The sequence below is a fragment of the Carcharhinus amblyrhynchos genome, chromosome 24 (genome assembly GCF_965287045.1).
Source record: "Carcharhinus amblyrhynchos chromosome 24, sCarAmb.v2.hapA, whole genome shotgun sequence".
Lineage (NCBI taxonomy): Eukaryota > Metazoa > Chordata > Chondrichthyes > Carcharhiniformes > Carcharhinidae > Carcharhinus > Carcharhinus amblyrhynchos.
In genome coordinates, this window is record NC_137347.1 from 1,003,331 (window position 1) to 1,016,653 (window position 13,323).

Sequence of the window (13,323 nt, forward strand, 5' to 3'; positions counted from 1 at the left end):
TCTGACCCTGTGCTGTACCTGTCCTGGGAGTGTTTGATGGGGTCAGTGTAGAGGGAGCTTTACTCTGTATCTGACCCCGTGCTGTACCTGTCCTGGGAGTGTTTGATGGGGTCAGTGTAGAGGGAGCTTTACTCTGTATCTAACCCCGTGCTGTACCTGTCCTTGGAGTGTTTGATGGAGGACAGTGTAGAGGGAGCTTTACTCTGTATCTGACCCCGTGCTGTACCTGTCCTGGGAGTGTTTGATGGGGTCAGTGTAGAGGGAGCTTTACTCTGTATCTAACCCCGTGCTGTACCTGTCCTGGGAGTGTTTGATGGGGGGACAGTGTAGAGGGAGCTTTACTCTGTATCTAACGCCGTGCTGTACCTGTCCTGGGAGTGTTTGATGGGGACAGTGTAGAGGGAGCTTTACTCTGTATCTAACCCCATGCCGTACCTGTCCTGGGAGTGTTTGATGGGGACAGTGTAGACGGAGCTTTACTCTGTATCTAACCCCGTGCTGTACCTGTCCTGGGAGTGTTTGATGGGGGACAGTGTAGAGGGTGTGTGTGTATGTTACAGTGTGTGTGTATGTGGGCATGGTACAGTGTCAGTGGTTTATAGAAGGGGTACGTGTGTGTACATACCCAGTATTTGCGAATCCGTCCGTCATATCCTTGCTCTTCACCCCACCTACAAACAACAAAACACAAAGAGTCCGTGTTTTAATTGCTGAATTATTAGTCAGAAACAATATTCCTTTCAAACATTCACTGCCTGTGGAACAGTCCAGAAAATCTGAAAGGCAGCACCTGTATGGTGGACTCCGCTTAAGCTTCCCTTGTTTGGTGGGAGTCTGGGGAACCCATTCACAGACTGAGTGAGTTACTCCCCATCAGACTGTGAACACAGCTTTGGAAAGGCAACACCAACCAGCTGGGGGAGTGGGGGGGACAACGTTTGTGTGTGTGTGGGTGTGTGTCCCATACCCAGGTAATTCACAGCACCCTGCTTGCTACCAATCTGTTTGAGGCTCCTTAGTTATCTTACTCACCAGGCCTCAGCCACAGTATCCATGGCTGGCAGGTGAAACCACAGGCCCCACTGGATGCCCAGAGGTTGGGGATATGAGGGAAAGGGGATGGGTGTCAGATTATTGCACTGGTTTGGGAAGGTGAGGGAGAGTTTGGCAGCAGGGACACAGATTCCAGCCATGGCAGCAAAGCCCCAGACGTTTCCAGCGTGATCCACTGACGAAAGGTTGAGACTAATCCCTGAGTGTCTCCTCTCCTCACTCAGCAGGGTTCACTCAGTCAGCTGGTCAAACACCAGTGGCCAAACCACAAACCTGCCAGAGTCAGGCAGGCTGACTGACCATCTATACAAGTGCCTGATGAAGATGGTGTTGGACGGTAGAGTTTTGCACAGCCATCTGAGACAATGGCTATCTGAGTTTATTTGGTGTCTCGCACAACCAAAAAATATTGTAAAGACTTTCGAGTAAATAAAGCAAAAACAGCAATTTAATAATGACCTGTTTTCATAATAGTGACTGCCTGAGGGTTAAATATCAAAATGTGGAGATGCCGGCACTGGACTGGGGTAAATGCTGTAAGAAGTCTCACAACACCAGGTTAAAATCCAACAGGTTTATTTGGTAGCAAAAGCCACTAGTTTTCGGAACGCTGCTCCTTCAACAGGTAAGTGGGAGTTTTGTTCACAAACAGGGCATATAAAGACACAAACTCAATTTCCAAAATAATGCGAGTCTTTACAGGTAATCAAGTCTTAAAGGTACAGACAATGTGAGTGGAGAGAGGGTTAAGCACAGGTTAAAGAGATGTGTATTGTCTCCAGACAGTACAGTAAGTGAGATGTTGCAAACCCAGGCAAGTCGTGGGGGTTACAGATAGTGTGACATGAACCCACGATCCCGGGTGAGACTGTCCTCGTGTGTGCGGAACTTGGGTATCAGTCTCTGCTCAGCGACTCTGCACTGTTGTGTGTCGTGAAGCCACTTGGAGAACGCTTACCTGAAGATCAGAGGCCAAGAGCCCGTGACCGCTGAAGTGTTCTCCAGAGGAAGAGAATACTCTTGCCTGGTGATTGTTGAGTGATGTTCATTCATCCATTGTCATAGCGTCTGCATGGTCTCCCCAATGTACCATGCCTCGGGACATCCTTTCCTGCAGCGTATCAGGTAGACAACGTTGGCCAAGTGCAAGAGTATGTACCGTGTACCTGGTGGATGGTGTTCTCACGTGAGATGATGGCATCCGTGTTGATGATCCGGCATGTCTTGCAGAGGTTGCTGTGGCAGGGTTGTGTGGTGTTGTGGTCACTGTTCCCCTGAAGGCTGGGTAGTTTGCTGCGGACAATGGTCTGTTTGAGGTTGTGTGGTTGTTTGAAGGCAAAAAGTGGGGGTATGGGGATGGCCCTGGTGAGATGTTCATCTTCATCAGTGACATGTTGAAAACTCCAGAGAAGATGTCGTAGCTTCTCCGCTGTGGGGAAGTACTGGACGACGAAGGGTACTCTGTCCACCGTATCCCATGTTTGTCTTCTGAGGAGATCGGTGCGGTTTTTCGCTGTGGCGTGTCGGAACTGTCGATCGTTGAGTCAGTGCCATATCCTGTTCTTATGAGGGCATCTTTCAGGGTCTGGAGGTGTCTGTAGTGATCCTCCTCATCTGAGCAAATCCTGTGTATACGGTGAGCTTGTCCATAGGGGATGGCTTCTTTAACATGTTTAGGGTGGAAGCTGGAGAAGTGGAGCATCGTGAGGTTATCTGTGGGCTTGCGGTACAGTGAGGTGCGGAGGTGACCGTCCTTAATGGAGATGCGTGTGTCCAAGTATGCAACCGATTCCGGAGAATAGTCCATGGTGAGTCTGATGGTGGGGTGGAACTTGTTGACGTCATCATATAGTTGTTTCAGTGATTGTTCACCATGAGGCCAAAGGAAGAAAATGTCATCGATGTATCTGGTGTGTAGCATTGGTTGGGGGTCCTGTGCGGTGAAGAGGCCTTGTTCGAACGTCTGCACGAAGATGTTGGCATATTGAGGTGCAGATTTGGTGCCCATGGCTGTTCCGTGTGTCTGGATGAAAAACTGGTTGTTGAAGGTGAAGACATTGTGGTCCAGGATAAAGCAGATGAGTTGTAGAATTGCATCTAGAGATTGGCAGTTGTTGGCATTGAGTACTGAGGCAGTCGCAGCAATGCCATCATTGTGGGGGATGTTGGTGTAGAGCGCCGAGACATCCATTGTGACCAGGAGTGTCCCTGGTTCAACTGCTCCGTGTGTGCTGAGTTTCAGTAGGAAGTCCGTAATGTCACGACAAAAGCTGGGGGTTTCTTTGTACAATGGGTTTCAGGATGCCCTCGACGTAGCCGGAGAGGTTCTCACACAGAGTTCCATTGCCCGATACGATGGGATGGCCAGGTGTGTTTGCCTTGTGTATCTTTGGGAGGCAGTAGAGATCTCCAATGCGGGGAGTCCGTGGAATGAGAGCACGGAGGGTGCTCTGAAGGTCCGGATCAAAGGTCTTGATCAGTCTGTTGAGTTGATGGGTGTGTTCTTTGGTCAGATCTGTGGGTAACTGTCTGCAGTGTTCCTCATTGTTTAGTTGTCGGTACACTTCTTTACAGTAATCCGTTCTGTTCAGTATGACGATGGCCCCTCCTTTGCTGGTTTGATGACAATGTTGCAGTTGGTCTTGAGAGCATGGGTGGCGTTGCGTTGGGCTTGGGTGATGTTCGAGGCTGTGTTGTGAGCGCGGCTGATGAATCTAGTGTTGACGCACCTCCTGACACTTGGGCAGACAAGTCCAGTCAAGGGCAGTGGCCTTCCGGAGGAGTCCAATTTGACTCTTTCCTCTTCGGTTGCTGCACTGCGGATCTCTCTGTCGGTTGTTCTGGTTCATCGGCTGTCTCATTGTGTTCGCTGCTGGCCTCTCGGGGTTTGTGGAAGAACTCCCGCAGCCTCATTCGCCTGATGAATTCCTCTGTGTCCGCTGCGAGACTGATGGGGTCCATTTTGGTGTTGGGGCAGAAATTGAGCCCTCGGCTGAGAACTTCGATTTCATCTGGTTGAAGCGTGTAGTCCGACAAGTTGACAATGACTTAGTTGCTGCTGGTGGTGATGCCGAGTTTCTCAAGCTTCCTGTTCTTGGTGTGCATGTAGATGGTGTAGTTCCGTTGTCTCATCTGCTTAGCAGAGTTTCGCAGCTGGTCTGAGTCCTGAGCACAAATTGAGAATATAAACTCTACTTTGGTTTACAGGACGCGGTGTTTGCTGGCGAGCTGGTGTATGAGATGGTTGAGGAATGTGAGAGATGCGACGGCAAAGTATCCCCATCTCCCGGAGCGGAGAAGCTACGACATCTTCTCCGCAGCCTTCAACTTATCATTGATGAAGACGAACATCTCGCCAGGGCCATCCCCACACCCCCACTTCTCGCCTTCAGACAACCGCACAACCTCAAACAGACCATTGTCCGCAGCAAACTCCCCAGCCTTCAGGGGAACAGTGACCACACAACCCTGCCACAGCAACCTCTGCAGGACGTGCCGGATCATTGACACGGATGCCATCATTTCACGTGTGAACACCATCCACCAGGTACACGGTACATACTCTTGTAACTCGGCCAGCATTGTCTGCCTGATACGCTTCAGGAAAGGATGTCCCGAAGCATGGTACACTGGGGAGACCATGCAGACACTATAACAACAGATGAATGAACATCACTTAAGAACATAAGAACATAAGAAATAGGAGCAGGAGTAGGCCATCTAGCCCTTCGAGCCTGCCCCGCCATTCAATAAGATCATGGCTGATCTGTTGTGGCTCAGTTCCACTTTCCCGCCCTCTCCCCATAACCCTTAATCCCCTCTCTTATCAAGAACCCATCAACCCGCTTCTTAAAAATATTTAGCGAGGCAGCCTCCACCACTTCAACGGGCAGAGAATTCCAGAGATTCACCACCCTTTGAGTGAAGAAGTTCCTCCTCAACTCCGTTCTAAACCGCCTCCCCTTTATCTTGAGGCTGTGCCCCCTAGTCCTACTGTCTTTTTTGAGCGGGAAGAGTCTCTCCACCTCTATCCTATCCATCCCATTCATCATCTTATACGTCTCAATGAGATCTCCCCTCATTCTTCTAAACTCTAACGAGTACAAGCCTAGTTTATTCAGCCTCTCCTCATAGCTCAATCCCCTCAACTCCGGTATCAGCCTAGTAAACCTCCTCTGCACTCCCTCCAGGGCCAAAATATCCTTGCGTAGGTGCGGCGCCCAAAACTGCACACAGTACTCCAGCTGCGGCCTCACCAATGCCCTATACAGCTGCAGCAAGACCTCCCTACTTTTATATTCAATCCCCCTCGCTATGAAGGCCAGCATCCCATTCGCCTTCCTGACCACCTGCTGCACCTGCAAGCTGGGTTTTTGCGACTCATGCACAAGGACCCCGAGGTCCCTCTGCACCGTCGCCTGCTGCAGTTTTTCGCCACGTAAGTAATAGTCCTTCCTACCATTATTCCTACCAAAGTGGACCACCTCACACTTGCCAACATTAAATTCCATTTGCCATTTCCTGGCCCATTCGCCCAGCCTATCTAGATCCTTCTGCAGACTCTCCACACCCTCCGCACAATTTGCCTTTCCACCAATCTTGGTGTCATCAGCAAATTTCGACATCCTGCACTCGGTTCCCTCCTCCAGATCATCTATATAAATGGTAAATAGCTGATTATCACTTGATAATCACCAAGCAAGACTGTTCCCCTCCTGTTGGGGAACACTTCAGTGGTCACAGGAATTCGGCCTCTGATCTTTGGGTAAGCATTCTCCAAGGCGACCTTCATGACACACGGCAGCGCAGAGTCACTGAGCAGAGACTGATAGTCAAGTTCCTTCAAGCCACGACTTGCCTGAACTTGCAAAATCTCACTAAGTGTCCTGTCTGGAGACAATACACATCTCTTTAACCTGTGCTTAACCCTCTCTCCACTCATATTGTCTGTACCTGTAAGACTTGATTACCTGTAAAGACTCGCATTCCAACCATTATTCTGTAAATTGAGTTGGTGTCTTTATGTGCCCTGTTTGTGAACAGAACTCCCACTCACCTGATGAAGGAGCAGCACTCCGAAAGCTAGTGGCTTTTGCTACCAAATAAAGTTGTTGCACTTTAAGCCGCTGTTGTGAGACTTCTTACTGTGTTTAGATATCAGCCAGGTGACCGGGGAGAAGGCCCCTGCTCTTTAATACAGTGCTGTGGGGTGTGAGAGGGCAGACACTGACACAATCTCATTGGAGAGATAGCACCACTGGCAGCAGAGTTAAAAAAGTAAAGTTTAGTTATTAGTCACAAGTAAGGCTTATATTAACGCTGCAATGAAGTCACTGTGAAATTCCCTTCGTCACCACATTACGGTGCCTGTTTGGGTCAATCACCTAACCAGCACGTCTTTCAGACTGTGGGAGGAAACTGGAGCACCTGGAGGAAACCCACGTAGTCATGGGGAGAACATGCAAACTCCACACAATGTCCCGAGCCGGGAATCAAACCCGGGTCCCTGGCACTGTGAAGCAGCAGTGCTAACCACTGCGCCATTGTGCTGCCCTGCAGTGTGGCACTCCCTCAGTACTGCTCGTGGCCAAGTCCCTGCAGTGGGACCTGAGCCTGGAACCTTTGCAGGTCAGGTGAGAGTGATGCCACGGTGATACACTATTCCTGCTGTTTGGGGGGTTGTGGAGGGTGGGGGAGGCGCGGTGACACACGTTTCCTGCTTGGGAGAGGTGGAAATCCCCAGTTTTCCGTCTGCCTCACACATTAACATTGTGGTTGTTAGGAAGCTGTTTTTCCCAATGGAACTCTTCCCCAGCCAGTGAACATCCAACAGGAATGAAGAGAGCTCAGGAATGTTTTGAATTGTTGAAGTGTCCGGATTAATTCCGGAGATGAAGGAGGAGACTCCGGTCGTTGCTCAGACAAACTCAGCCTGAAATCCAAACCTTCCATACAGGCCGTTCCGAGTGTCCGACTCTCCTGAAGGAAACAGGCTGAGGGACATTCACACACAAATCCTCCGCCACCCTACTGCCTGAACGTTTGCTGAATGTGCACGAGATATTGCAAAGAGATATCAGCGTGCCCCAGGGTATGCACTGAATCCAGTAACATCAGCCCCAGCTTTCTGTCCCCAGCATCGACTCCATGAACTCAGTCAGTAAGGAGGGAAGCTGAATTGTGAGCAGAATGTACTTTCCACCCAGTGACAATAGCTGGAAGGGGCTGACACCCACCCTGAGGTCACACTGCACATTCCATTCAGGAATCTGAAACAATACATGAACCAGTCAGTGATTCCGGAAAATCCCTAGCCAGGATTCCATCAGTTAGAACAACTGTCACAGCACAGTCACACTGTCACACCTCAGTCACACTGTCACACCTCAGTCACACTGTCACAGCACAGTCACACTGTCACCCTCTACCACACTGTCACACCTCAGTCACACTGTCACAGCACAGTCACACTGTCACCCTCTACCACACTGTCACACCTCAGTCACGCTGTCACACCTCAGTCACACTGTCACACCTCAGTCACACTGTCACAGCACAGTCACACTGTCACCCTCTACCACACTGTCACACCTCAGTCACACTGTCACACCTCAGTCACACTGTCACAGCACAGTCACACTGTCACACCTCAGTCACACTGTCACACCTCAGTCACACTGTCACAGCACAGCCACACTGTCACACCTCAGCCACACTGTCACACCTCAGTCACACTGTCACAGCACAGTCACACTGTCACACCTCAGTCACACTGTCACAGCAGTCACACTGTCACACCTCAGCCACACTGTCGCACCTCAGTCACACTGTCACACCTCAGTCACGCTGTCACACCTCAGTCACACTGTCACACCTCAGCCACACTGTCACACCTCAGTCACACTGTCACACCTCAATCACGCTAACACAGCACAGTCACACTGTCACAGCACAGTCACACTGTCACACCTCAGTCACACTGTCACACCTCAGTCACACTGTCACAGCACAGTCACACTGTCACACCTCAGTCACACTGTCACACCTCAGTCACACTGTCACAGCACAGTCACACTGTCACACCTCAGTCACGCTGTCACACCTCAGTCACACTGTCACACCTCAGTCACACTGTCACACCTCAATCACGCTAACACAGCACAGTCACACTGTCACACCTCAGTCACACTGTCACACCTCAGTCACGCTGTCACACCTCAGTCACACTGTCACACCTCAGCCACACTGTCACACCTCAGTCACACTGTCACACCTCAATCACGCTAACACAGCACAGTCACACTGTCACACCTCAGTCACACTGTCACAGCACAGCCACACTGTCACACCTCAGTCACACTGTCACACCTCAGTCACACTGTCACAGCACAGTCACACTGTCACACCTCAGTCACACTGTCACACCTCAGTCACACTGTCACAGCACAGTCACACTGTCACACCTCAGTCACGCTGTCACACCTCAGTCACACTGTCACACCTCAGCCACACTGTCACACCTCAGTCACACTGTCACACCTCAATCACGCTAACACAGCACAGTCACACTGTCACACCTCAGTCACGCTGTCACACCTCAGTCACGCTGTCACAGCACAGTCACACTGTCACACCTCAGTCACACTGTCACACCTCAGTCACACTGTCACAGCACAGTCACACTGTCACACCTCAGTCACACTGTCACACCTCAGTCACGCTGTCACACCTCAGTCACACTGTCACACCTCAGCCACACTGTCACACCTCAGTCACACTGTCACACCTCAATCACGCTAACACAGCACAGTCACACTGTCACACCTCAGTCACGCTGTCACACCTCAGTCACGCTGTCACAGCACAGTCACACTGTCACACCTCAGTCACGCTGTCACACCTCAGCCACACTGTCACAGCACAGTCACACTGTCACACCTCAGTCACACTGTCACACCTCAGTCACGCTGTCACACCTCAGTCACGCTGTCACAGCACAGTCACACTGTCACACCTCAGCCACACTGTCACACCTCAGTCACGCTGTCACACCTCAGTCACGCTGTCACACCTCAGTCACACTGTCACAGCACAGTCACACTGTCACACCTCAGTCACACTGTCACACCTCAGTCACGCTGTAACACCTCAGCCACACTGTCACAGCACAGTCACACTGTCACACCTCAGTCACACTGTCACACCTCAGTCACGCTGTCACACCTCAGTCACGCTGTCACAGCACAGTCACACTGTCACACCTCAGTCACGCTGTCACACCTCAGTCATGCTGTCACACCTCAGTCACGCTGTCACACCTCAGTCACGCTGTCACAGCACAGTCACACTGTCACACCTCAGTCACACTGTCACACCTCAGTCACACTGTCACACCTCAGTCACGCTGTCACACCTCAGCCACACTGTCACACCTCAGTCACACTGTCACACCTCAGTCACACTGTCACACCTCAGTCACGCTGTCACAGCACAGTCACACTGTCACAGCACAGTCACACTGTCACACCTCAGTCACGCTGTCACACCTCAGTCACGCTGTCACACCTCAGTCACGCTGTCACAGCACAGCCACACTGTCACACCTCAGTCACACTGTCACACCTCAGTCACGCTGTCACACCTCAGTCACGCTGTCACAGCACAGTCACACTGTCACACCTCAGTCACGCTGTCACACCTCAGTCACACTGTCACAGCACAGTCACACTGTCACACCTCAGTCACACTGTCACACCTCAGTCACGCTGTCACACCTCAGTCACACTGTCACAGCACAGCCACAGTTGAGCCGGGAATGTCGGAGATTTTCCTCCAATAGCATCTTCCACAAAGTTGAACGTTTGTATAAGGATGTGGATGTTATTGATGTTTTTCTCTTTTACCCCACAGGTGCTTTGGTCCGCCTTTTTGTCCAACAAGGGGCATACACACGGTGGGTCGTGCGAGGGCTGCTCTTGGATGTTTCGAGATTGGCCTAGTGCTTCATGTCGTTAGTGTGTGCCTAAATGGACCAGATACTGGGCAAGACGACAGCTCAGTGACTATCGCTGATTGCTGTGCAGACACATGGATTTGGGCCGGTGTCTGCGGGAGTTTGCGCATTCTCCCCGTGTTTGCGTGGGTTTTCTCCGGGTGCTCCAGTTTCTTCCCACACCCCAAAGATGTGCTGTTAGGCTGATTCGTGAAACAAATTGTCTCTAAATTAGTCTCCCCTCAATCTGGTTTCCAGTGTGGAGTGCCACAAGCTTAGACAAGGGTCATGGGTGGAGGAGGGGACTCACAATGTTGAAATGGTGGCGTGGGCTCGTTGGGCCGAAGGGCCTGTTTCCCGTGCTGTGTTGTTCTTTGTTCTTTGTTATTAAAAATCCCAAACACGACAAGCATCCCGAACTGAAACAGTGATCACACCAACACTGGGATCTCGTCTCTTGCTCCCTACACTTTAGCTGGTATTGTGCTATTCTCTGTTGCTCTGCTAATGTTGTGGGTTGGATCAGTGGTTGGACAGAAGCTTGCTGCATTGCTTGCTTACACTGTGCTCAGGGGCCTGCTCATTGTCTGGGAGATGGATCGGGACAGGATCAGCTCCGAACCACCTGTGGAAAGGCTCGGTGCTGCTGAAGCTCAGATCCCTGGCTCTCCTGAAGAGGAGAGGTGACAAAAGGATGTACTGGACGTACTGATCACTCAGACAGCGAATCCAACTGGAGGGTGTGCAATGACTCAGTGCCACACGGTGTAAGATAACAATGTTCATTTCGATGGCTGAGGCATCTCAGCCTCCCCGCTGGGCCCCCAAGGGACGACAGGCTGGATCTTTTATACCTGGGGCCAGCAATCTCCGGCCTCCAGCTGCCCCTTCACCTCCAGACTGAGATACAAGAGAGAGCCCTCAGCTCACGATCCATCCAGCACTCTGTCCTCCAGCAGAGTCACAGGACCATGGCAGAGGCTGTAATCACCACCCGCAGGCTGGTAAGGTGCTGTAATCACTCGCAGGCTGGTAATGTGCTGTAATCACATGCAGGCTGGTAATGTGCTGTAATCACATGCAGGCTGGTAATGTGCTGTAATCACATGCAGGCTGGTAAGGTGCTGTAATCACGTGCAGGCTGGTAATGTGCTGTAATCACGTGCAGGCTGGTAATGTGCTGTAATCACATGCAGGCTGGTAATGTGCTGTAATCACTCGCAGGCTGGTAATGTGCTGTAATCACATGCAGGCTGGTAATGTGCTGTAATCACATGCAGGCTGGTAATGTGCTGTAATCACTCGCAGGCTGGTAATGTGCTGTAATCACGTGCAGGCTGGTAATGTGCTGTAATCATGTGCAGGCTGGTAAGGTGCTGTAATCACGTGCAGGCTGGTAATGTGCTGTAATCACTCGCAGGCTGGTAAGGTGCTGTAATCACACGCAGGCTGGTACGGTGCTGTAATCACCACCCGCAGGCTGGTAATGTAAAGATGAGACGTGAAGCTCAGTTAGGGCGCTTGAGAATTACAAGTTAGCCAGGAAGGACCTAAAGAGAGAGCTAAGAAGAACCAGGAGGGACATGAGAAGTCTTTGGCAGGTAGGATCAAGGAGAACCCTAAAGCTTTCTATAGGTATGTTAGGAATAAAAGAATGATTCAGGTAAGATTAGGGCCAGTCAGGGACAGTAATGGGAAGTTGTGCGTGGAGTCTGAAGAGACGGGAGAGGCACTAAATGAACATTTTTCGTAAGTATTCACACAGGAAAAAGACAATGTTGTAGAGGAGAATGCTGAGATACAGGCTATTAGATTAGACAGGACTGAGGTTCATAAGGAGGAGCTGTTCGCAATTCTGGAAAGTGTGAAAATAGTCCCCTGGTCCGGATGGGATTTATTCTAGGATTCTCTGGGAAGCTAGGGAGGAGATTGCAGAGCCTTTGGCTTTGATCTTTAGATCATCATTGTCTACAGGAATAGTGTTAGAAGACTGGAGGATAGCAAATGTTGTCCCCTTGTTCAAGAAGGGGAGTAGAGACCATCCTGGCAATTATCATAGAATCATAGAAAAAACTACAGCACAAACAGGCCCTTCGGCCCACAAGTTGCACCAATCATATCCCTACCTACTAGGCTTACCTATAACCCTCAATCCTATTAAATCCCATGTACTCATCCAGAAGTCTCTTAAAAGACCCTATTGAATTTGCCTCCACCACCACCGACAGCAGCCGATTCCACTCACTCACCATCCTCTGAGTGAAAAACCTACCCCTGACATCTCCTCTGTACCTACTTCCCAGCACCTTAAACCTGTGTCCTCTCGTAGCAACCATTTCAGCCCTGGGAAATAGCATCCGAGAATCCACCTGATCTATACCTCTCATCATCTTATACACCTCTATCAGGTCACCTCTCATCCTTCATCTCTCTAAGGAGAAAAGATCGAGCTCTCTCAACCTATCCTCATAAGGCATGCCACCCAATCCAGGCAACATCCTTGTAAATCTCCTCAGTACCCTCTCAATAGCTTCCACATCCCTCCTGTAATGAAGTGACCAGAACTGCGCACAGTACTCCAAGTGGGGTCTGACAAGGGTCTTATAAAGTTGCAGCATTATCTCCCGACTCCTAAACTCAATTCCTCAATTGATGAAGGCCAGTACACCATACGCCTTCTTAACCACATCCTCTACCTGCGAAGCTGATTTGAGAGTCCTATGAACCTGGACCCCAAGATCTTTCTGACCTTCTACATAGCGAAGAGTCTTACCCTTAATATTATATCCCTTCATCCCATTGGACCTGCCAAAATGGACCACTACACATTTATCTGGGTTGAAGTCCATCTGCCAGTTCTCCGCCCAGTCTTGCATCCTATCTATGGCCCGCTGCAACTTCTGACATCCCTCCAAACTATCCACAACACCACCAACCTTCTTGTCATCAGCAAACTTACCAACCCATCCCTCCACTTCCTCATCCAGGTCATTTATAAAAATCACAAACAGCAAGAGTCCCAGAACAGATCCCTGGGGCACTCCACTGGTGACCAAACTCCATGCAGAAAAAGACCCATCCACAACCACTCTCTGCTTTCTGTGGGCAAACCAGTTCCGGATCCGCAAAGCAATATCCCCTTGGATCCCATGCCCCCTCACTTTCTCAATAAGCCTTGAATGGGGGACCTTATTGAATGCCTTGCTGAAGTCCATATAAACCACATCCATCGCACTTCCTTCATCAATGTGTTTAGTCACATTTTCAAAAAACTCAAC

The 13,323-nt window shown here is 50.4% G+C and overlaps 1 protein-coding gene across 3 annotated transcripts in view; it reads right to left on the reverse strand.

Moving 5' to 3' along the window:
* tinagl1 (tubulointerstitial nephritis antigen-like 1) overlaps positions 1–13,323 on the reverse strand; it is a 118,140-nt gene that overhangs the window by 8,232 nt on the left and 96,585 nt on the right. For all 3 annotated transcript variants that reach the window (XM_080211431.1, XM_080211432.1, XM_080211430.1), the window contains exon 11: positions 626–671. In XM_080211431.1, coding sequence (XP_080067557.1) covers positions 626–671 — 46 coding nt within the window. The remainder of the gene's footprint in view (positions 1–625; positions 672–13,323) is intronic.